Raw genomic sequence first — 24,324 nt, 5'->3', positions numbered from 1 at the left:
ATCACTTTGGTGCTTTTTCTCTCATAAACGCTACAAATTGGCTTTTGTTAGTCTGGGATCTTGTTATCTTTAAGGAAATCAAAAAGTACATTCCCATCTTCATTCCAGGCTGCCTAAAACAGCCACGATGAGGCTTTTTCAAGAATGCTGGGCTTGCCTTTCCAATATATCCCTCAATTTTTGGTTAAAGGGGTGAAGTGGATATGGTAAGTCCTCTCTTAACATTTTTATTTCCCAAAGTCTTTGGATTTCTTGCTCTACTTTTCAACTATAAATTTCAGTCACTCTAAATTTACTTAGCATAAGCCACCATATAGTCCAGGTTTCTTTCATCCTGTCAATTTAGCAAACTGTTTTTACCACTCGCAATTGCTTGAGTTAGCACATCAAATCCAGATTCTGTGATAAATGTATCCATATCATTAAATTTGAACCAGTCTAAAATTACATTCCTTCATTCCTGGCCTGCATCTGTTCCCAATAATATTTCTCTAAGTTTTTACTAGCATAAATTAGCAAAAGATTGCGATTCTTTTGCAATAACCAGTCTGTGAGTCTCCACTTTAAGAGTTTTTGGCCCATATTATGTACCAAATATTGAATCAGTTCGGTGAAGATTAATAAAGGAAATCAAGTGTGTCAGAATGACTGGAGGAGCAGGTTCTAGGTTTGGTTTCTTGGAATGACTTTTCCAGAACTATGCTGAAAGCAAGAAGCCATCATTGTTACTGCCATGACTGTTTCTCACACCCAGGAAGCTAGAGGGAAAAAATCCTTAACTCACCAAACAAAGAATGGAAATAAAGAGTAAAACTTTGTTATTCACAGATGTTATGACCGTGTATGTAGGAAGTCCTAAAGAATTACCAAAACAACCTAATAGAATTTAGCACAATCTAAGAGATGAGTTCAATATATAAAAATCAGTTATATTTCTATAAACTAACAACAATTAGAAAGTAAACATTTAAAAATACCACTTATGCAAGCTTAAAAAATATCAAATATCTAGGAATAAAGGTCACAAAAGGTGTAGAAGAGCACTACACTGAAACCACAAACACTACTGAGAGAAACTAATGACCTACATACAGAAATACACAGTGTTCATAGTTCTTGGGTTGGATATCAGTTCTCCTAAACTGACAGATTCAAGGTAATTCCGATAAAAATTCCAGTAGACTTTTGACAAGACATTGACAAATTGACTCAAAATTTACATGAAGACAAAGAATCTAGAATAGCCAAAACAATATTGAAAAGAAAATAATAAAGTTGGAAATCTTATGCTTTCTGATAACAAGAACTCAAACAAGAACAAAGCCTCAGTAATGAAGATGGCGTAGTACTGGCATAAAGATGACAAAGAAAACATCACTGAGCAGAAAAGGGAGGCCAGAAATTGTCCTAGACCTATAGAGTCAGCTGATTTTTGAATAAGGCAATGTGAAAAATAAAAGTCTTTGCAAAGACTGTGGGAACTGGATATCTGAGGAAAAAAAACTGAACCTCAACCCCAACCTCACTCTGTACGTAAAACTTTGAGATGTAGTGGTTCTCTTCAAATTGTCTCTATTATTAAAAAAAGAAAAGAAAAGAAAAGAAAAATTATCAGAGTACAAAAGAAAGAAGGTATTGATGGTTTGTGGAGAAGGTATGACAGAGTATTCGAGAAGAGTAGCAACGGGCCTGGAAAATATAATATACTTGTTGGCAGACTTAAAAATTAATTTGAGGTTTGTTAAATTACAGTTGGGTTTTGTCAAATGCGTATGGAAGACTTAAACTATGGAAAAGTTAATGTAACTTTCTGTGTCTTAAGTTTCCTCATCTGAAAATAAGGATAACATTACCTCCTCAAAGCTTTGTTGAATCAAACGAGTTAACATACATAAAGCACTAAGAACAGTGATTGGCTTGATAAGTGCTTTCTAGTTGGCTGCTGCTATATCATTATTATCATTTAGATAGGTAGCCATTAAAGTGGTTAAAAGTGCCTGGCTCGGTGGCTCAGCCTGTAATCCCGTGCTTTGGGAGGCCGAGGTGAGTGAATTACCTGAGCCCGCAGGTTCGAGACCTGCCTGGGCAGCTTGGCGAGACCTCATCTCTACAATAAATCAAAAAAATTAACGGGGTGTGGTGGCTTGTGCCTGTAGTTCCAGCTACTTGGAAGGCTGAGGCGGAAGGATCGTCGGATCCCAGCAGGTCGAGGCTGCGGTGGCCAGGAGCGGCCACTGCACTCCAGTCTGGGCGACTGAGTGAGACCCCAACTCAAAAAATAAATAAATAAATAAAAATAAAAAAATAAAGTGGTTAAAAGCATGAACTCTGAAGCCAGTCTACACCACTTAGGATCTAAACCCAGCTACAATACCTACCGACTATACATATGACTGGGGCAAGCCATTGAACCTCTGTGCCTCAGTTTCCTCATGTAAAATGGGAATTATCACCATAACCTGCCTCAGAGGGTTTTTTTGTGTGGGGATTAGATGAGTCAATATGTGTAAAATACTTAGAATAGTGCCTGGTAGTTAGGACTTTTTGTTACCTGTTATTAAAATTAGTTTTGTAATTATTTTAAGAATGCCCTAAATTCGTCATGCAAGTATTTGCAAAAATTCTCCCAATTTTTCCAGTATTTCTTGAGCATAAACTGGTGATTCCAATACTGTTTACTAACTCCCTTAAGCCATTGCTAATCAAATTAGGTAACATATCCAAGGTCACACAGCTAGTAACATATCATAACATAACAACTAATATAACAAGCACTTAATTACTATTATACTGCTCCTTAACATGCTATATAGAGCTATTATAATGAGCTGAGTTAATCAAGTACAGGCATAAATATATTAAAGTAACCAGTTAAGTGAAGGTGTACCTTAAAACTAGTAAAAAATTTGAGAAGATAATTCAAAAGACGTTAGTGGATAACCTTTTCTTCTGTTTTCTCACAAAAACAGAAACAAAAATTGGACTACCATTGACAATATTGTTATTGGAAGTATATTACCAGAAAACTGAGACATTTTAATCTGAAGTTTCATTTCAATTTCAGTAAAAATATTATGCTATAATATCACATTTAAATAAAAATTTAAAGTCATACCTGACTATGGCGTCTTCTACCGATAGCTGTATCATCTTCATTTTTCCAAAGAAACTGACTTAAAGGGAATGACAGATTTGAAAGTCATATTAAAACATGATCCCATAAATATTAGCTTTTCATATTTTATAATTTTATTTGATGTTCTGTGAATACAAATATAACATTAAAATTTTTCAAAGTCAGCCTGAGACCAATATCATATTTCCTTTCAAATTTATTAATGACAAACACAAACTTACATTCAGTATCAGTAATAAAATCATATTTCATTATATTATAGCTAAATTGAAATCACAGTACAATAGCTATAGTAAGATAAAATAGCTGAAAAACTTAGAAATATATTTGTTATTTTTTGTGATAATAATTATTTATGAAAACCCTTGTCTTCATTTCAAAAGACTATATACAAAACTCTTGTCTAGGTACTATAATTTTGAGTAAAATGATACCAATGTGAAAATCAAGCACATTGATTAGTTTAGCTATAACTAGGAACCTAAGAGAGGCAAAATATTCAGTTTAACAGAGGCAAACAGGTTGCCCTGATAACAAAAAGATTACAACAGAAATAAATTTAAGTTATAAATTATCCCTCATTATATCAGAGAGGAATGTTAGCATAAAACCAAAAATCTGAATCAAAGTAATTTTCATTAAAAATATCATTAATTGACTGGGCACGGTGGCTTAAGCCTGTAATCCCAGCACTTTGGGAGGCCGAGGCCGAGGACTGCCTGAGCCCGCAGGTTCGAGACCAGTTCGGGAAACTTGGTGAGACTTCATCTCAACATAAATCAAAAATTAGCCAGGCGTTGCAGTGCGCACCTGTAATTCCAGCTCCTTGGAAGGCTAAGGCAGAAGAATCACCATAGCCCAGCAGGTCGATGCTGGAGTGGCTGTGAGCATGCCACTGCACTCCAGTCTGGGCGATGGAGTGAGACTCCAACTCAAAAAACAAACAAAAAAAATCATTAATTTTACTCATATCTTTGTTTGTAGTAGAAGTCCTCATAACAGTACTCTGGATATCTCACTCTTTTTCTTATAGCTTAGATTATGACACATGGAGCCAACATCTACATTAACTACCTTTTTTTACAGCTGAAATAATTATTTGAATCTTCCATTGATCCTGGCAACTCAGAATTTCCAATTTGACTTCTTGCAGTCTGGCTTTCCTTTAGAGTAGCTTTTCCCACAGCTGATGTAGATGGTCATCCATGGCAAATAAAGTTCAGAATATTAAGAAAATACTAAAAGAAAATGTTGTTTTTACATCTATAATCTTGTCCTATGTTTCAGAATCCCTATGAACTTTACTATATAGATATAAGGCAACAATTTCCAAAGTGAATTTCATGAAACGGTTTATGTAAAAAGGAAATTCTTTGATTAATTCAGCTTAGGAAACATTGAATGAAGCAATATTAAGCAGCAACACAACCCTTTATACACACACACACACAATCCTATCTTTGAAGGATTTCTCTGTCTCTATGGACAACTGAATCTTCCAAGAGGAGGTAGGGTAGGGTGTCCTCAAATTTAATTGTCTTTAGAAACCTTTTGCTAAGAGCTTCTTTTGAAATAGTGCACCGAGGAACCTTCTCTGGAAAATGCTGGTATAAATACAGCACATAAAATGTCATGGGTTATTTTACACACATTTTCATTTCAGGACTATGTTCTACATACTACAATTGACTCTTGAGTATGTAGCAACAAATCCTTGTCCTTAAAGAGTTTACAATATTTATGAAAATAAAATTTTTTAAAAACTGAACTATTTTTCAAAAAAGTGACAAACCACAGAGCAAGTAAAAGTTCAAACCAGGACTGTGGAGGAAAATTGAATTATACTTGTTTACAGATAAAAAGTATTTTCACATATATTGTATTATCCAATTTTGCACCTCACAATAAGGAAGAATAATAATGAATGAGAAATTGCCCTGCCAGATATACAAAAATTATTAATGTCCATACCAGTTCAGAAGATGGATAAATAGAACAGAGTAGAGAGTCTAAAAGTTGTCATGTACATGTAAGAATTTAGTATATGGTAAAGATGTCACTTGAAATCAGTGAGGAAGAAATGAATGGACATTCTGGGACAGTGGAAATGCATTTGGAAGAAATAAATGTATACTACCTCACTCTATATATCAAACACATTCAGGAGATCTAAAAAACTAAAAATTAAAAGCTCAAATCATAAATTTAGCCAACAGGCCAGGATGTGAAATACGACACTACTCCCAGTTTTGGGCAGGGCAACTGCCAACCTCCTTACCACTTGACCTTGTATGTTCAGGAACACTGGGAACACTGGGATTCTACTTTGAATTTTTGTTTTGTTTCCTAGGTGTTTCCCCCCCCCCCCCCCCCCCCCCGCCCCTTAGCCTTTAAGTGATTGTCATGACTGGAAAGCAGAGACATATCTAGATAAAAAAGAAGGTGAAGGCTCTTCCTGACAAGCAATAAACAGTCAACATCAAATGCACCTCAGATTAAAGCAAGTCCTGAATTTAGAACATTGCCAGTTTTAGCAAATATTTAGAATACAAGAAATGTAACTGGTTAAGAACTTGTATATTCTACAGCTGTAATGACGGTCGTCATTAGTTTCTGGGGATTCATTTATAAATGCTTAGTATATCTGCTTGTCTCCCCTAACAGTTTATTTCTTTCAGTAACTTGGTAGAAAAGTGCACCTGCTTTTGTCCTGTTGATTCCTAGAGTGTAGCAGTGTAGTTAGTTTTATTTGTTTTTGTGAGTCTAACTTTGATTTAAGCATTTTTAAATCACCTATTCCTTTTAAAAAATCAGATTATTAGTAAATTGATAAGTGTGATCAAATACAAATTTTTAAGTTCTTTAAAATACATCCATCCCCCAGTCCCTCCCCACCTTGTTTGATACTGTTTTCCTGATCCTTCTGGACTCTGAAGGATATCAAATTTTAATGTAGTAATCCTTCTTTTCTCTTCCCCTATAGCCCTAATAATATTATCTGAAACTATTTTGTTACAAAAGAAGTAAAGGTGGTAGAGTTTATTTAAGTGCTGTAATTATTTTAATTTTATTATTGACTGATTTGATTCTTATTTTTTTGAGTCAGGGTCTCACCCTGCCACCAAGGCTAGAGTGCAGTGGCACAATCATGGATCACTGCTGCCTCGGACCGCCAGGGCTCAGGTGATCCTTCCATCCCAGCACCATCCCCAGCTAATTCTTTTGTTTTGTTTTTTGTAGGCCCAGGCTGGTCTCAAAAATGATCTTTTACACAAATCCCAACATGAACCATAACTTTACTTTTATGCTGCTTCTATTTGTGAGGCTAGGATGGCCCAGAATTTTTTCTCTCAGAGCTGACTGCTAAAATGTACTACAGTAACCTCTTTGTCTTTCCCATTGCAGTTGGAATCACCTTCTTCCATACTCTTGTTAAGAAGCTCTTTCAAAGTGTTTTCTAATAAACTGGGATAAAATCCAGGCTCTCCCTCTGAGACACTAACTGGTCTGTGGATTGTTTCATCAGCCTCAGTAACACCATTATTAGTCTGCTGCTCATCTAAAGTAACTGTTGATGACGTTGAATAAACATTTCCTAAATGGTCCATTACAGGAAGCAAATATAACTCTGGTTGAAGAGCCTAAGACATATAGGAAATTTTAAAAATTAGTTTGCAATTAAAAAACAGCAAGTTAAAAATTAGTGTAAGTTTAAAATGTCACATTACACACATATGGAGGAGCAAATGATTTGAGTTTCAGTTTTGATTCTTGCTTTTCTTTCACCTAGAAATAAATAAATAAGAACAAAAGTAAAGTTTTTGTAACATTTTTCAATTATTTTTTGCCTCTACTTTTTTTTTTTTTGCAGAAGGCATATGTTTATGGAATATAAATCAATTTTAAAAGCTAGATTACAGAAAAGTAAACCATAGTCCTGCATATTTTATGTTATTTAATAATAGTAATAATTATGGCTATCACTTGCTTGGACTCACTGTGTGCCAGGCACTGCTATAAGTGCTTCATACATACTGTATTAATTCAGTAAATCCTCTCAGCTTCATGTGACAGGCACTAATATCCCCAGTTTACAGACAAGGAGATTGAGTTAAAGAGAAGTTATGTATCCTGTCCAAGACTGCATATCTAGGAAGTTTCCAAACTGTGATCCAGAACCAGTTCATCTGACTCCAGAGTCCAACTTAGTAAACTTTATTTCTTACATACTCAACCCATAGGGGTTCATTTGTTATTTACTCATATAACAAATACTGAGGGCATGCTATGTGTTGGGCAGTGTTCTACATTGGTAGGGATGCAATGATAAATAAAGCAAAGTCCCTGCTCTCATGGAGCTTGCGTTCTACTTGGGAGGGCAGATATTAAAGAAATAAACACAATTTAGGATTGTGACATGTGTTTTATGAAAATAAAATACAATGATAGAATAGTCATTCGAAGAAAGAATATCTAAAAGTCAGGTGGTTAGAGAAGGCCTTTTTGAAAAGATAATACTTGAGCTGAAGCTGATGACAAGCTCATGCCTGTAATCCCAGCACTTCAGAAGGCGGAGGTGAGAGGATTGCCTGAGCCCACGGATTTTGGGCAACATAGTGAGACCTCATCTCTACAATAAATCAAAAAATTAACTGGGCATGGTGGTGTGCACCTGCAGCTCCAGCTACTTGGAAGGCTGAAGTAGAAGGATCAGCTGAACCCAGCAGGTCAAGACTGTGGCGGCCATGAATGTGCCACTGCACTCCAGCCTGAGTGACGGAGTGAGACTCTGACTCAAAAACAAACAAAAAGAAAAGATAATACTTGAGCTGAGACCTGAATTATGAAAAGCAGCAGCCAGCTATCTGAAGGTCAGGGCAAAGTCATTTTCAGGCGAGTGTCAGGACCAAAAATCAGAGATGAGTTTGTCATATTTGAGGACTGAAGGAAGATTTTTGCAGCTGAAGCATTAAACCAACAAACAGCAGTAGATGAAATCTGAGAAGCAGCCTATATTCCTCGGGCCCTCCTTATAGCTTGCCTGAACCATGGTAAAATTCTCCTAGGCAAAATCCCTGCTTCTAGTTTCTTCCTACTTCCATCTGTCCTTTTCAGTGAAGCCCAATTCATTTTACTGAAGGTTCTGATGGTGTTTTGTTAAAAAATAAAAATAAAAAAAAAACAACCCCCCCAAAAAAAAAAACTTCCATGGCTTCAGAAAAAAATCCAGACTATTAATCTGGTTCAGGACCTTCAACAAACTATCTGATATCTTGCTCTTTACCATTCCCTTTCACGTAGTCAGTGCTCCACTTAAAAAATGAACCATTTATTCTTTCTTGGTTGTTTGCTTTTCTACTTCTGTGCTCATTCTATTTTCTCTGCTCATGAAGCTTTTTTCACCTTTCATCTTTGCAAGATCAAATATTTATCTTTTAAGATCCAATCTGAATATTGCTTCTTCCTCCAAGTTCTCAACTACCCCACTTACTCTGCTGGAATTAATCTCTTTTTCTTTTGAATATACAAAATATGACATTTGATTTATTTAATTTATATATTTTATCTTCATCACTACAGTGAGTACTCTTTAGGGACAGGATCCGTATTCAGTTCTTTTTTCTACTTTTGTATATGCAAAACCATCAATAAATATTTGCTGACAATAATAAAATATAGACAGATTTTAGACATTGGCCTAAATTACCTTTAAGGTCCAACCTGGGATTCTGTGATTAGTATTTTGTACATAGATGTACCATGAAAAAGAACAAAAATTACACCGGGCACAGTGGCTCATACCTATAATCCCAGCACTTTGGGAGGCTGAAATGAGAGGATTGCCTGAGCCCACGGGTTCGAGAACAGCCTGGGCAACTTGGCGAGACCTCATCTCTACAAGAAATCAAAAAATTAGCTGGGCGTGGTGGCATGTGCCTGTAGTTCCAGCTAGTTGGAAGGCTGAGGTGGAAGCATCACCTGAGCCCCGTGGGTCGAGACTGCGGTGGCCGTCAGCTTGCCACTGCACTCCAGCCTGGGCGACAAAGTTTTCTTCCCTATTTGGGGAAACTTAATGATCAGTACATTAATATTCATATGCCAGAAGGCATACTAAATAGAACCCTAATGATAAAAACTTTTTCAAATTTAGCTATGGATCCCAAGAATCCCACACAGCAAATTATGGTAGTACTTTGGGGGAAAATGCTTACTTTTTCCATTACCATTCATTATTAAATCTGTTCAATGAATAGTATTTAAACAATTCTAAGTTCAAAACACCTTGGTAGGTACTGCTTATAAATACAATGGTGAATACAATAAAGTCCCTATCCACAAGAAGCTATAATCTAATAGTAGAAGTTGACGTTAAACAAATAACCCCATAAAAAAAACACATAACACTGATATATATGTTAACTAGAGTAGAATAAAAATATACTGCATCTTAAAGAGATTAAATATCAGAAATGTTGATTAAAGAAATAAACTTTATATAGATAAGAGAAACCAGAAACTTTGAAAGTTGATGGGTTGTTTGACAGGGAATTTCAGCTAGGAATACTCTCTACTTAGAACATCTTGCCACTAAGTCATACAAACTACAAATAGGAGTGCTCAACAGATAACAGTTAACACCAAAACCTATGCTGGCTCAGATTACTTTCATACCAAATGAGGATAGTTGTGGCCCAAGCAATGAGAACCTAATTTTTCTACAGAGTACAAGTACTTGTTTAAAACACTTTTGAAAACTGTCTTTTAAATTTTAGAAATGTATTATTTATATGATCACATTTTAAATTTGTCTTTCTTTTCTTCTCAGGGACATTCACCCACATAAACCCCATCATTTTTGTGCTTGATAGCAAGCCAATGAGGTTCATCTTTCTAGAGCTGTGTGCTTAGTGATCTTTCCATTTCATTATGATTGAAATTACATACCCCATAGTATTTAAGAAGCTGAGTCAATAAGCGTTTAAGAAACATAATTTGATAAGGTCACTTTTCCTTAATCAGAAGGAAAACAAACAAGGAAACTTACCACAGCTAAATTATTTCCAATGCATTTTAGAAATAAAAATTTTTCTGCAACAGCATCTTCGCCAAGGAACTCACCAAGACGCTCCCTCAGGGCTTGTAAAGTAAGTTGAGGAGATACTCTGAAATATCATGAAATTGCTTTCTAATATAAAACTAAACAGCTTTGGGATATACTAATGATTCAGTAACTTTAGTCAGTTATCACAAACACGAATATTGATTTAACGTGTCAGATATGGCTTAGCATATTATGTTTTTACATTGCCTAGCACTTTATAGGTCTCCCGTAAATCTTTTAAAATAAATAATCACCTTCCTTTTACAATTATGCAAATGAAGACTGTTTATACTCTTTTTGCACTGAAAGGAAAATTGTCTATTTTGATAATCTCCTTCTAAATTTTATTGTTAAAACAGAACTTTGCTATGGAATGTATATACTCTTATTCATATATTCAGGAATAATTTAGTCACCGATATTTATTTTGGAAGTTTGGCAGGAGTAGCTAGTGCCTAAAGTTTTTAAAAAATCTAATGTTGTCAGACTACACATCAGTGTTCACCAGGGATACTTCATTCCTCAATGTCTAAAACTTAAAACCATCACTTATGCTGAGGTTGTGACTTCTTGTTTTACTAGGATCTTACGGGAACTATTAGATCATTCATCCAATCAACAAATATTTATTGAACATCTACTATGTGTTAGACATTATTCCAGGAGATGGTCATATGACAATAAACAAAACAGATAAAAATCTCTGCCCTCATAGACTTTATAATCTAGTAGCAAGAGAGAAAAATTAACAAAATAAATAAGTAAAAAATATTATTCATAAGACACTGCTAAGTATCACAGAGAACAATAAAGCAGAAAAGGGAGAAAGGGATTACTTGTGATTTAAAACATAGTAATCAGAGAATATCTACACACAAAAATAATATTTAAGTAAAGACCTGAAGGAGGTGGGAGTAAAAATGGTTAGGGCAGAAAACTCACTGTAGACAAAAGGAACAGAGAGTATATAGGTTCTAGGGAGAGCTGTGTCTAATGTGTTCCAGAACAGAAAGGAGGCTGATATGGTTGAAGAAAGTGGTTAAGAAGCTTAGGAAGAGAGGTGTGCTCAAGGAAGAAAACAACCGGCAGTTAGATCATGTAGTGTCATATGTGTGTTTCTGTGAATGTGGAAACACACATATTTACATATAAGTATACATAATACATATGTTCTTTGTTTATCCTTTCAAGAGTTCAGAGAAAGGGCATTGTGGATATATTGCTTTAACTATTATCCAAAGTTCTTTAACAGTCTTTTAAATTCAGATAACTTCTCTTCTAATTTTCTTTGTGTATAAACATAATAATACACGGGTTATACACTGTTTCTTGGGTGGCAGTATTCTGGCCAAGTGATCTGTTCCTACAGAATTGTTTGATTTAACTGTTATGTGGCACTATCTTACTGATAGTATTCATTAAGTTAGGAAATTGACCCATCGCATGAACAAGATGTTTTTCTTTTTTTTTTTTTTTTGAGTTGGAGTCTCACTCTGTCGCCCAGACTGGAGTGCAGTGGCACGCTCCCAGCCACCACAGCCTCAACTTGCTGGGCTCCGGTGATCCTTCCCGCCTCAGCCTTCCAAGTAGCCGGAACTACAGGCGCGTGCTACCACGGCTGGCTAAGTTTTTGATTTATTGTAGAGATGAGGTCTCACCACGTTGCCCAGGCGGGTCTCGAACCCACAGGCTCAGGCAATCCACTCACCTTGGCCTCCCAAAGCACTGGGATTACAGGCTGAGTCACCGAGCCTGGCCCAAGATGTTTTTCGCTTACAATTTTTAAATTTCCAGAGAGCATTTTTTTTTCTGCAGAAAAAAAAGATTGTTTTTATATGACCACAAAATACTTGCCTTATAAATCCAGCTGAAATGAATTTGCTAACATCTTCTATTGAAATGGTATTTAACTTATAGTTCCATGATCCCTCAGGGACATAAAAAACATGAAGTTCCACCAACTGAATAAATTGAGAAGAACATCAGTTAAAATATTTTTGAAGTAGAAAAAACCTCCAATTGACAGCCCACAAAATTTTAAGCGGATTGGACACAACTGACATAAACATGGAATACATATATCCCTCTGAACAAACAGAAAACAAAATGAAGAATCAAAACTCTGTCCTTAAGTTGGCTACTTGGCACGTGGAACCCATTACCCCTTGGAAGTCATGTTATGTTTGGGGCTCCAAGATTATTCCAGCATCTAGGATATGTGGTGTTGTTTCTGTGGCCTGCAGTAAGACTCCCAGAGCACCAAGATCAGTTTCTTATCACCAACCTTTACCCTGTCCCACACCCCATCGCCTCAGTTCCATTGGGGTGAACTTATGGAGTCCTTATTCTTTGTGTATTGTCTCCCTGCTACAGCTCTGATGACTGCTAGCTCTCAGCACCTGCAAAAGGGTTAACACTGTGGTTTGGGGAACATATTGTTCCCAGAGTTCCAGGAAGAACCTACTCCTGCCCAGCAGTGGAGAAAGGAATGATTGTTCTTATATAGGTCATGTCTGTAAGCTTGTCTGTGCTTCTATATAACTATCTACTTTTCTATTAAAGTTTCATTGTGACCTTGATGAGAACCCTTCTATTTAGAAGAATATTAAGATTACTACCATGGAAACAGAACAATTATAGCAAATATAATCCTATCTTTGAGACTAGTAAAATTTGATATTCACTGCTTATTAAAAGTCAAAGCATTTAAATGATTCAATTCAGGCTGAGCACTGTGGTTCATGCCTGTAATCCCAGCTTTTTGGAAGACCAAGGTGGGAGGACTGCTTGAGCCCAGGAGTTGGAGACCAGCCTGGACCTCAACTCTACAAAAAATAAAAAAAATTAGCCAGGGGTGATGGCTTGTGCCTGTAGTTCCAGCTAGTTAGGAGGCTGGGGTGGGAGGATCACCCAAGCCCAGGAGATTGCCTCAGTCTTCTGAGTAGCTGGAATTACAGGCATGAGTCACCACAACGGCATTTTTTCCTCTTTTTTTGTAGATGGCTATGTTGTGCAGGCTGGTTTTGAACTCCTGGTTGCACGTGATCCTCCCACTTCAGCCTCCCAATGTGTTGGGATTACAGGTGTGATCTCGGACTTGACTTATATTTTTATTTGTTTAATATGAAAAATTTTAAACGGTAGACACATACAAATAAAAAGAACAATTCTTGATAAAACATTCAAAGTAAATCAGACATCATGACAATATACCCCTAAACATTTTAACATAATCACAGTATCATTTCCACATCTAAGAAAATTAACAATTCTTTAATATCAACTAATATCCAGTCCATATTTAAATTTTTCCAATTATTCTCAAAATTTTTTAAAATCCAGAATTCAAGAATCACACATTCCGTTTGGTTGTTACGTCTTTTAAAACCTTAACCTTGAAGTTTCTCAAACCTGTTTTTGTTTTGTTTTGTTTATCTTCATGGTATTGACTTTTTTTTAAAAAAAAGAGATTCCAGGCATGGTGGCTCATGCCTATAATCCCAGCACTTTGGGAGGCGGAGGCAAGAGGATTGCCTGAGCTCAGGGATTCGAGACAGCCTGAGCAACATGTTGAGACCTCGTCCCTACAAAAAATAAAAAATAGCCGGGCTTGGTGGCACACGCCTGTGGTTCCAACCACTTGGAATGTTGAGGCAGAAGGATCACCTGAACCCAGTAGGTCGAGGCTGTGGTGGCTGTGAGCGTGTCACGGCACTCCAGTCTAGGTGACAGAGGGAGATTCCAACTCAAAAAATACATAAATAAAATAAAATAAATAGATTGGGTTGGCTGTCTTATAGAATGTTCTACATTCTGAATTTACCTCATTATCTGTAAAGTGTCATTTAACTTGTTTCTCCAAGCTCTCTATTTCCTATAAACAGTTAACTGTACAGCCTTCAAATGACACAGGTTAGCCACCTAGGACAGAAATATTTTATAAATAGTGCCCTGTATTTCTTTCTTTCTTTCTTTTTTAAGTGCCCTGTATTTCACACAGCATTATACCAGGGCATACATAATGCTTTATCTTCAAATCTTTTTAAATTTCATTACCCAAAACAGACTGCAAGAGGCAAGAAAAGTGAAACTGTTATGAAGCTATTGGGGTAATTATAGTGTGGGACGATGGTGACTAAACCAATGTGCCAGCAGTAGAGATGATGACAAGGAGTCAGATTTTGCATATAGTTTAAAGCTGAGTCAATCGATTGGAAGCAGAGGTAGAGTCTGAGAGAAAAGGGTCAAGTAGATGAGTCAAGTATGCAAGAAGAATCAAGTATGACTCAGGGCATTTGGCCTCAGTTACACTGGACATTACCTGAGATGGGGAAAGTCATAGGTTGTACAGGCTTTCGGGAGGAGGAAAGGATTCAACTGCAGACATGATAAGTATGAGATGTCTATTGGCCGTCAGTATGTCCACTGAATATATGTATATATGAATCTGGAGTTTAGGAGAGAGGTCTGGGATGGGGGTATCAATTTTGAGATCCTTGGCACAAAGCTGGTATTTTAAATCAATTAGACCAGATGAGGTCACCAGAGAATGAGTACACATACAGAACAGAACAAAGAACTAAACCCAGACATATTCCAATGTTAAGAGGTCAGGCAAAAGAAGAAGAAACAGCGAAAAAGACTGAGAATGAATACCCAGAGAGGAGATAGGAAGAAAACCAAGATAATGTGCATGTTAGAAGCCAAGGGAAGAAATTATAAAGAAGAGAGAGTGATCAGTGGAGTCAGCTGTTGTAAACACATAGATAAGAATTAACACAAAGATTTAGAAACAAAAAGGTGAATCTAACAAAAGAAGTTTTGGTGGAATAGTGGCAGTGAAAGCTTTATTGGAGTTGGTTTAAGAGAAAATGAGTAGAGGTGTTGGAGTCTGAGATACTTATCTAGAAGATTAGAAGAGTGAATGAATGAGTGGCAGATGGTAAGACTGCCTACCAGCAAAACACTCCACTTGAGATTCGTGGTCATGAATTTAAAGTGAGAATAGTCCCGATGCTGATATATTTTTCTCTAGTCATGTTCAGCTGCTCAGCGGTAGGCACAGAACAGCAGAGAAATGTACTAACCATGTTTGTTGTTTTGCCAATGAGTACAATGAAGTGAGAGAGGGGCTAAGAGTCAAAAATATGTGCAAGCAAGGGTGTGATCAAGACTGCTCTATGGAATTTAAGCTAGGTGTAGAGGGTACAAGTGTTGAGAAATAGTACAAAAAAGGTAATAGGATCAATGTATTGGAGGACTAAACGCAATCGGGATACTAGAGGAAGTGAGCTTAGAGATGAGAGGAGTGTCATCAAACAATGGGATAAAGGAGGTAGGGGTTTTGGTGGCGTCAATATCTCACATTTTATATAATTCATATTTTTGCTTTTTCAAAACTTAAAAAAAATGTTTTTCTTATATTTTAGTATAAAAAGGTTTTTCTTACCTCTGATGAGGAAGGTCGACTTGGATTGAGTGACATGTTCACTAGTGTCTAAATGGGATAATTACCAACTGGAATTTTAAAAAACCTTTCTTCATTTAAGTAGAATTGAACAAATATTATAATAGATTTTTGCTTGTTTTAGATAGCATTCCACTCATTTCTGGGCTCTGATTTGTTCAAGAAATGGAAAAAAAGACACAAAAGCTTTAAAATACACTCAAACTGAAACTTAGGAATGTATACAATCTTTTTATTATTCTAACTCAGAAAGATATATTATTAGTAAATAGGGCTGGCAACTGCAATGAAATGAGCATATATCCTATACAACTAAACAAATGAATCAATTACATTTTAATGGACTTGTGGCCAGGACACAGTTTACTATTCTAAATAATTCATTTTTTCTTAGTCAAAAACTAAAGTTAAATATAAAGCATTTTACATAAAGTAGAAATATACTTTTGGGTCGGCCGCAGTGGTTCACACCTATAAACCCAGCATTTTGGGAGGCCAAGGTGAAAGGATTGCCTGAGCCTATGGGTTCGAGACCGGCCTGGGCAATTTGGTGAGACTTCATCTCTACAGTAAATTAAAAAAATTAGCTGGGCATGGTGGCGTGTGCCTGTAGTTCCAGCTACTTGGAAGGCTGAGGTGGAAGGATTGCCTGAGTCCAGCAGTTCGAGGCTGCCGTGGCCATGAGTATGCCACTGCACTCCAGCCTGGGTGACAGAGTGAGACTCCGACTCAAAAACAAAAAAAAGAAAGAAAGAAAGAAAGAAAGAAATACACTTTCGGAAGTAGAAAGGCTGAATTTACAATACAAATGGCTGTGGGATAATGAAAACTTATTTTTACCATGTGCATTTCTTCCTGGCCTTGGATGCCTCAGTAATCATAAATGCGAAAAATCATTCTAGATGAAAATACCAGTCTTTAAATATATCAGGCTCACGTGTGTATTATTTCCTGTTTTTCCTCAGAGGATTTATGGCAGTTTAAGGAGTGTATGATAAAATTAAAACTACATAAATAAATAATAAAAATGAAAAAATAAGGTAGCTGAATTAAACTGGATGTGGTGGCTCATACCTGTAATCCCGGCACTTTGAGAGGCCAAGGCAGGAGGATCACTTGAGCCCAGGATTCAAGACCAATCTGGTCAACATAGTGAGACTCCATATCTATTTTTTAGTAAATGAAAAGTTAAAAAAATGTAGCTGAATTATCACTGTAAAAATGAATTATCTAAGCCCGGCTTGGTGGCTCAGCCTGTAATCCCGCGCCTTTGGGAGGCTGAGGTGAGTGGATTGCCTGAGCCCGTGGGTTCGAGACCCGCCTGGGCAGCGAAAACTTATCTCTACAATAAATCAAAAATTCAGCCGGGCATGGTAGTGCATGCCTGTAATTCTAGCTATTTGGAAGGCTGAGGCGGAAGGATTGCCGGAGCCCAGCAGGTCGAGGCTGTGGTGGCCAGGAGCGGCCACTGCACTCCAGTCTGGGCGACAGAGTGAGACTCCAACTCAAAAAAAAAAAAAAAAAAAAAAGAATTATCTCAGTAGGACAATCCTAAGGGTATACTAGTCATACCAACACTACAGCAGAAGCTTTTCTAGATTTCAAAGCGTTTCTCTATCTTGGCATATATTAAAATAATTTACATTTTACAAAACTTAAAATGCCTCTGATCTGGTGTTCATTATACTCTATGAAATTCTATCAGATCCACTAATTGTTTTAATGATATCAAAATTGAAAAATTATTTCATGAAAGATATAATCTCCTCAATTAGTTTCACATATTACTCCTTATATAGATATCTTACAACAATTAAAACTTAAAATGTGATCTGTCATTTTGACCATGCTAAACACCATTCTAAATACAGATTAGTACTTTAAGAAAACATTATATAGTTCTATTTCTATCCAAGTGTTCTTTATGCCATTATACTAATATTAGTCTTTATTATGAACCTAAAAAAGCATGACATATATATATATATATAGTCACTTCCCTATTAGATAAGAATTAGTGGTGATAATCTATAATAATTATAGCATATGAACATTCATTGATTAACTGATATACAAATAATTATAGCACATGGGCATTCGTTGATTAACTGATAGAATTTTTAATTTCTGTAGATACACAAAAACTTGTCTAATTCAGAACAAATTTTTAATTAAGCAAACCCAAGACAGGTCAATCAAGTCCTGCTTTACTAGAGTCCTGAAATAGACTACCCCACTATACAGACTGAGTATCCCTAATCTGAAAATAAAAATCTGAATGGCTCCAAATGCTGGAACTTTCTGAACATCAGCATGGTACTCAAAAGAAATGCTCATTGGAGCTTTTTTGGATTATGGATCAGGAATGCTCAACCGGTAAGTACATAATGCTTATTACATATTCCAAAATCTGAAAAAATTCAACATTTCTGGTGAAATGAGCTAAATCAGTTAATAAAATTAAATTACTAGAAAAATAATAATATTAACTAGCTTACTCCATTTTGTTTAAAACTTTCATCTTAGTTACCTGCCCGACCTAAGAATCAATGCCTACGTGTGATTACAGTAACGTTCCCATGAACACAGACCCCCAGCTTTGTCTCCTTTGGGCAGGTCATGCTGATTGTTTCCTGCTGACTGTTACAGAACTCCTTAGCCATAAGTTCCATGTGATTGTATGCTTTGTTAACTAAAGTCAAATATTACACTTTGACATTTTCATAGTTTGTTCTTATATTCTGTTAGTGACCTAACCAAGGTAACTCCATTGTCTAATGATTCTCTGCCTTGTCTCTACGTAACTACCTTAAACTATATCTTAATGGCAGAACTCCAGGGAATTTCTGGGCACTGGTTATAACTAGGACATGAGATTAATCAAAGCTCCCTAAAAATCAAAGTTCCCATTTTGATTGCCGAGTTGTTATTTAATAGTTGCTATGGTCACTAAGTTGCTATATGACTAATGCCACAAATTTTACCTATAAAAGCTTGTCACAAACTGCACCGATTTGTCAAGAATTTTCGTTCCTATTCTTGACCCACGCATTAATAAACTCATAATTAATTAAACTCAACTTGCTGGCGTAGCTTCTTCTTGCTTACTCCATCATAACACTGGCCCCAAGTATTTCAGATGAGAGGTACTCAAACTGTACTTACTATTCTTTCTAAAGTAACAGCAAATAAGCCATGTTTTGGATTATAAGAACTGCCTTTGTCATTGCTGACTAGATCAGGGCTGGACACCAAATCCTGGGATGAGCAGAAATTTTTTTTTAAAAGCCTGATATGAAATAATGAGCCCTTGGGAATTATAATTGGAGAAAGAGCTCAAGATCCAGGTTTAAGTAGATACTAAAGCATAAACAATACAGAAAGAGAAGCCATGAGGTAGTATCACAACCATGAGGGAAACCCATGTTATGAGAAAGCTGTAATTATCTTTAAACAGAGGTAGAAAAACAGATAAAGAATAGAGAAAATGACTAAATAAACTAGTAGTGAGAGGCATACGGGAAATTAACACAGCTAATTCATATTTAAGCTAAGCACTAGAAAGAAGAGTCAAGGAGTCTTGTTGCTGAAGTCCCCAGTCTTGGATCTATTTCCATCCTGGCCTATCAGTGTGACAGGTCCTGTTTTGAGATTTACGTGGTATATCTGTCTCCTCTACTGCTCTATGCTGATCTTCACAATCATCTTCCCATGGCTTGAGGTAACCTGAGTTAATCTTTGCTATCAAAACCAAAAGAGGCTAATTAAAACTTTAGGCATGCTTAGAATTTGTAGGTGGTATGAGCCAAATCACATTTCACACGTTAAATCTTATTAATGTTTGGGATTTTCAAATTTTTTACCTTTTACTAATTAGCTAATGGACAAAATTATGCCAACAATGAAACAAAAGGAGATTGATATCTCAATAATCAAAAATCAAGTAACTATGGCGTTCCAGTCTAATCTTTTATTTATTCCATAATTTTGCTTAACAACCCTCTTGCCAGGAATGGAAAATCAACTTTATCTTGCTTACTAACTCCCATCAGCTGGTACCGACTGCTAATAGTGAATTACTAAAACGATCTCAAAGCCACATCTAACCACAGTAGGAAAGAGTACAGAAGTGGATTATCATTGTCAACTAGAGGTTTGAGAAGGCATAACTGTTGGTAAATAAAACACCTATCTGGCATCTCTGATCTAGTCTCTACTTCCAACAGAATTCATTATCATGCTTTCTCTGCACTTTTCCAAAATGATTTTGGATGTTAGTGGCAGAACCAAAAGTCAGGCTTCAGAATGTGATACTCTGCTCAGTGCCTCAAAATAAAGGTTCTTGTAGTTTGTATTTCCTATCTGATTTAGATAATATGGCATATAAAAAGATGTTCAGTGGACTTTAGAAAATACTAAATACTAAAATTAGAAACCTCACATGGGCTATGTCTAAATATACCAGTAGAGTAGAATCTCACACAAAGTAATCAGATAAATTGGGAGCCAGAAAAGCAGGTCTCTAATCCTATTATATAACCCATAAGACCACTTTTTGGTCAAATTCTCAGTTTCTTTGTCTATAAAGTAGGTAACTTGAACTCTTTTTTTTTGAGTTGGAGTCTCACTCTGTCACCCAGACTGAGTGCAGTGGCCGCTCCCGGCCACCACAGCCTCGACCTGCTGGGCTCCAGCGATCCTTCCGCCTCAGCCTTCCAAGTAGGTAACTTGAACTCTTAAAGATTTTTTGCAGCTCTAAAATTATTTGATTACTTGATTTTCAAGGAATGCCAAAAGTGATAGGGAAACTTGTATTCTGGAAAAAGAAGTCAGAATACAGTCAACATTATGCCAGATGATAGGAATATTTCTTGTTATTCAATTCCTGATTCTTAAATCATCAAGGCCTGAAGTTTATCTGATCAGGATAAATTTGGATTACATATATGCCCTGAGAATTCTGCTCTATCTAGTTCATGGTTAGTTTGTACATAAAATTATAATTCTGTTAAGCGAGTCTCTGTTTTAGTTAAATAGATTAAAACACCTGAGGGACTCCAGAGCCCGTAAGCATCCATAGTCCTTAGACTTCTAGAACCAAATGAGGAATGAGGTTTATTTTCCACACAGGTCCTAGTGTAGACAAAATAGCATACTTGGGATTTTTCTCAGTATATATAAGAGCATTTTAGGGTGGCAGACGGTCTCCTAGAGAGTAACATAATGATAAGGAATTAGGATTTATGTTGGAAAATAATTATAGGATGTTGGGTTTTTTTCATATATCCCTTCAAGGCCTTTTGAGCAAGTAGAGTGTTCATAATTATAAACCAGCAACAGGACATTTTAAGCAAATTTCTGCTCACCCAAATACAAAAATTATTTCTTGTTTGGTTTCTAAAGGGATAGAGATATCTTCCTGAAAGAATACGGAGTTTTTGAACCATACACATGGTCAGTGACAAAGACTGCTCTTTCACTTTTTGTAACTTTAGGAGGCTTTTCAAAAGCGACAACAGAGGTAAAACCGTCTCTCCATTAAAAAAAAAAAACTGGAATTATAACTACGGAAAGGTAAGGCAGTAAGGTAGTGGAAAACCATAAATTTAAAAAATAAAGGGTTTTAATGACACCTCACTCACTGAAAATGGGTCATAGTATCCATAAATTGAGTTAAAAATACAACGAAGTCTTATGATCCTCTTACCAGATGACTTAAGTCCTTTTGCTGTTTCTTTTGACTAAATTTCCTTATAGTTCCATACTCAATTATGAAAACTAATTACTACTCCAATATCTGAGCACCTCCATGGAAAGAAAAACATTCCTGTATAAAATGGGATAAAAATCAGATCTAAGTTCTAGTCTCTTCTCTGCCACAAACTAGCTATATCACCATAAGCAAGTCACCCATTCTCTCCAGATTTCAATTTCCTTAGCCACTATAAAAGCAGAATACCATAAGCTCGCTTTAGAAGGGAGTCAGAATTGTGAAATCTTTCTTTAAAGAGATTCAGTTTTCAGTTAAGCTACAAAGTAAGGCATGTGAATGTTCACTTTATTTAACCTAAATTTAGACCCATTAGCTTTCTCCAAACTCTACACCTGCCACTCAGAATCCCAAGAAACCTCCAGCAAAGGACTCATTAGCAGATCTTAACATTAAGGACTTCTTGTAAACAACCTATCTAATACTGAGTATTTCCTGTGGGCTTGTAATAATGGGCTATACAATGCTTAGCTATTTCAGATATAATTGTTATTTCTGTGTTTTGAATTGCTGTATATCACTATTAAACAGTAATAATCCAAGTGTTAATATCATTTAAAAATAAATAAAAAACAGGGTACTAATTGATTGAATAAGGTAAAGATCCCAGGTCAATTTAAACTGAGAGTGCTCTGCTGACAACACATGACAGTTTTCTTGGCTGTGTTTTCTTGCCACTCTGTTAAAGGATTCTCTTAGTGTCAGGTTGTTTCTACAAAGCCTGTCTTTGACCTTCTGAAATGTGAACATCTACATCTGTATGACTGGTAAAGTCTTTGAGATGTTTTAGATTGTTGTGGAAGGTCAAAGAACATCTACTGATAGTTATAATAAGGAAACTATATTTACTGATTATTATTATTTTTTTTTTGAGTAGGAGTCTCATTCTGTTGCCCAGGCTGGAGTGCAGTTGCACACACACACAGCCACTGCAACCTCGACCTGCCGATCCTCAGCCTTCCTTCCGAGTAGCTGGAACCACAGGCACGAACCACCATGCCTGGCTGATTTTTTGATTTATTGTAGAGATGAGGTCTCGCCAACTTTCCTGGGCTGGTCTCGAACCCGCGGGCTCAGGCAATCCTCTTACCTCGGCCTCCCAAAAGGCTGGGATTATAGGTGTGAGCCACCACAACTGGCCTTATATTTACTGCTAATCATTTCAGATGCAATTAAACTTAATTTTTTAAAAAGCGAACTCTATGTTTTTATTCTTTCCTATCTTCAGTTGAAACTTCAATTAAACACATGTTATAGAAAATAATATAATATCTGGTGTTTAAGACATCAATCCAGTCTGTAGTTTCCCAGTGCAGTGGTTAACAATAACAACTTTTTGAGACTGTTTAAGCCTAAAACACAATATGGGCTTTGCTAATTCCTCAACACTCTTCTTCCCAGAAGAAAGGATTGAACTGTGTATTCCCCAAAATCCCTTCCAGCACTCACACCCCATTGTTCTTATTATAGAGTTGAGAGGTATTCTACAACTACTATAAAATGGAACATTTTGGGAGTAAAGGTATTTGTGTTCAATCTTACAAATCTGTCAAGTTTGAATGAGACTTTGGTACTTTATGGTTAACAACGCACCCACAGTGAAAAAATTAAAATACTATTGGGGGAAAAAGGAGAAACAATACTTATTATCTTTCATATTCTTTATACACATTATTTCATCTCAATCTCAAAAGTGGTTCTAGGGAGAAGCTGTATTACTTCTTTTTGAAATGAGGAAACAAAGGCTAAGTGAAATTTAAGTGGTTTGCCCAAGGATACCCTAAGTGCTAGAGCCAGAATTCACACTTGGGTTTTGAACTCATCATTTACATCCATTGTATGGACCAGGTAAAAAGTTATCTTTGCATTGCCCGTTTTTGTGAGCCGAAATAAGCTGTTGAGTAAACAAGTTCGGTTTTCTTGACCCAGAGCAAATTATGCATGATTTTCTCATTCTCACTAACCAAAAAATTCGAAAGGCACTCATTATCCATGTTTACAGAGAACATTACTGTATCCAGAGATAGACTCCTCCAACAGATAGAGGAAACGTTTGTCTTAAGCACTGTGACATACACACATATTGGCTGAGCCTATTTGGTTAGAGCTTACTGTCTGTCCTGCAAACTCCTTTGGGGATCAACTTCAAGCAGGAGGTAATGAATTACAAACGAAACACAAAAGAGCAAACTTTCCCGAAATACAAAAATAAGTTTTATTTTATATATACATACATATATGTATTTATATATTTAAAAGTGTATATATTTTTTGAGTCAAAGGTCTCACTTTGTCACCCAGGCTGGAGTTCAAGTGGCAGATCATGAAGACAGATGGCTAACCGCGGGGCCCAGGCGATCTTTCCACCTCGGCCTCCCAAGAGTCTGAAATCACAGGTGCATGCCACCACGCCTGGCTAATTTTTTTATTTTGTCCTAGAAACGAGGTCTGGTTAGGTTGCCCAGGCTGGCCTTGAAGTCCTGGGCTCAAGCGATCCTCCCGCCTGGGCCTCCCAAAATGCTGGGATCATAGGGTGAGCCACCGCGCCTGCGGAAGTTTTATTTTTAAAAGTACGATAAGCGTTCGTTCTTCCAATGCGATGGGTAACAGAGGCGACAGGTGTCATCTCCAGGCAGCACCCTGGCTTCTTCACAGCCTCTTCCGGAGAACCGACTCAAGAGGCGAGAGGCGACAGGAGTCACGCCAGGAGCCGCCCTTGTTTCCTCCGGCGCTCGGCGCCCGCGGCCCGCCGGGCTCCCCGGGGTCGGGTCCGGCGCAGAGTCTGGGCGGCGGAGTGGACTAAGGACGGCGGCGGGACAGACTCGGGGCGCGTAGAGGCCCCGCCGAAC

The 24,324-nt window shown here is 36.8% G+C and overlaps 1 protein-coding gene across 1 annotated transcript in view; it reads right to left on the bottom strand.

The window, feature by feature from the left end:
• Positions 1 to 24,324, bottom strand: part of SPATA1 (spermatogenesis associated 1) — a 43,162-nt gene that overhangs the window by 18,483 nt on the left and 355 nt on the right. The window contains 7 exon segments of the mRNA XM_008064790.2: positions 3,116 to 3,173; positions 4,211 to 4,322; positions 6,552 to 6,777; positions 6,869 to 6,922; positions 10,182 to 10,299; positions 12,093 to 12,199; positions 15,688 to 15,854. Of these exon segments, the coding sequence (XP_008062981.1) occupies positions 3,116 to 3,173; positions 4,211 to 4,322; positions 6,552 to 6,777; positions 6,869 to 6,922; positions 10,182 to 10,299; positions 12,093 to 12,199; positions 15,688 to 15,723 (711 nt within the window). The 5' untranslated portion in view covers positions 15,724 to 15,854.

This window comes from Carlito syrichta, unplaced genomic scaffold, assembly GCF_000164805.1.
Source record: "Carlito syrichta isolate Samal-C Ts95f unplaced genomic scaffold, Tarsius_syrichta-2.0.1 Scaffold308051, whole genome shotgun sequence".
Taxonomy (NCBI): Eukaryota; Metazoa; Chordata; class Mammalia; order Primates; family Tarsiidae; genus Carlito; species Carlito syrichta.
Note: the sequence above shows the minus strand (reverse complement) of the source record. Positions and strands in the feature narration are given on the sequence as shown.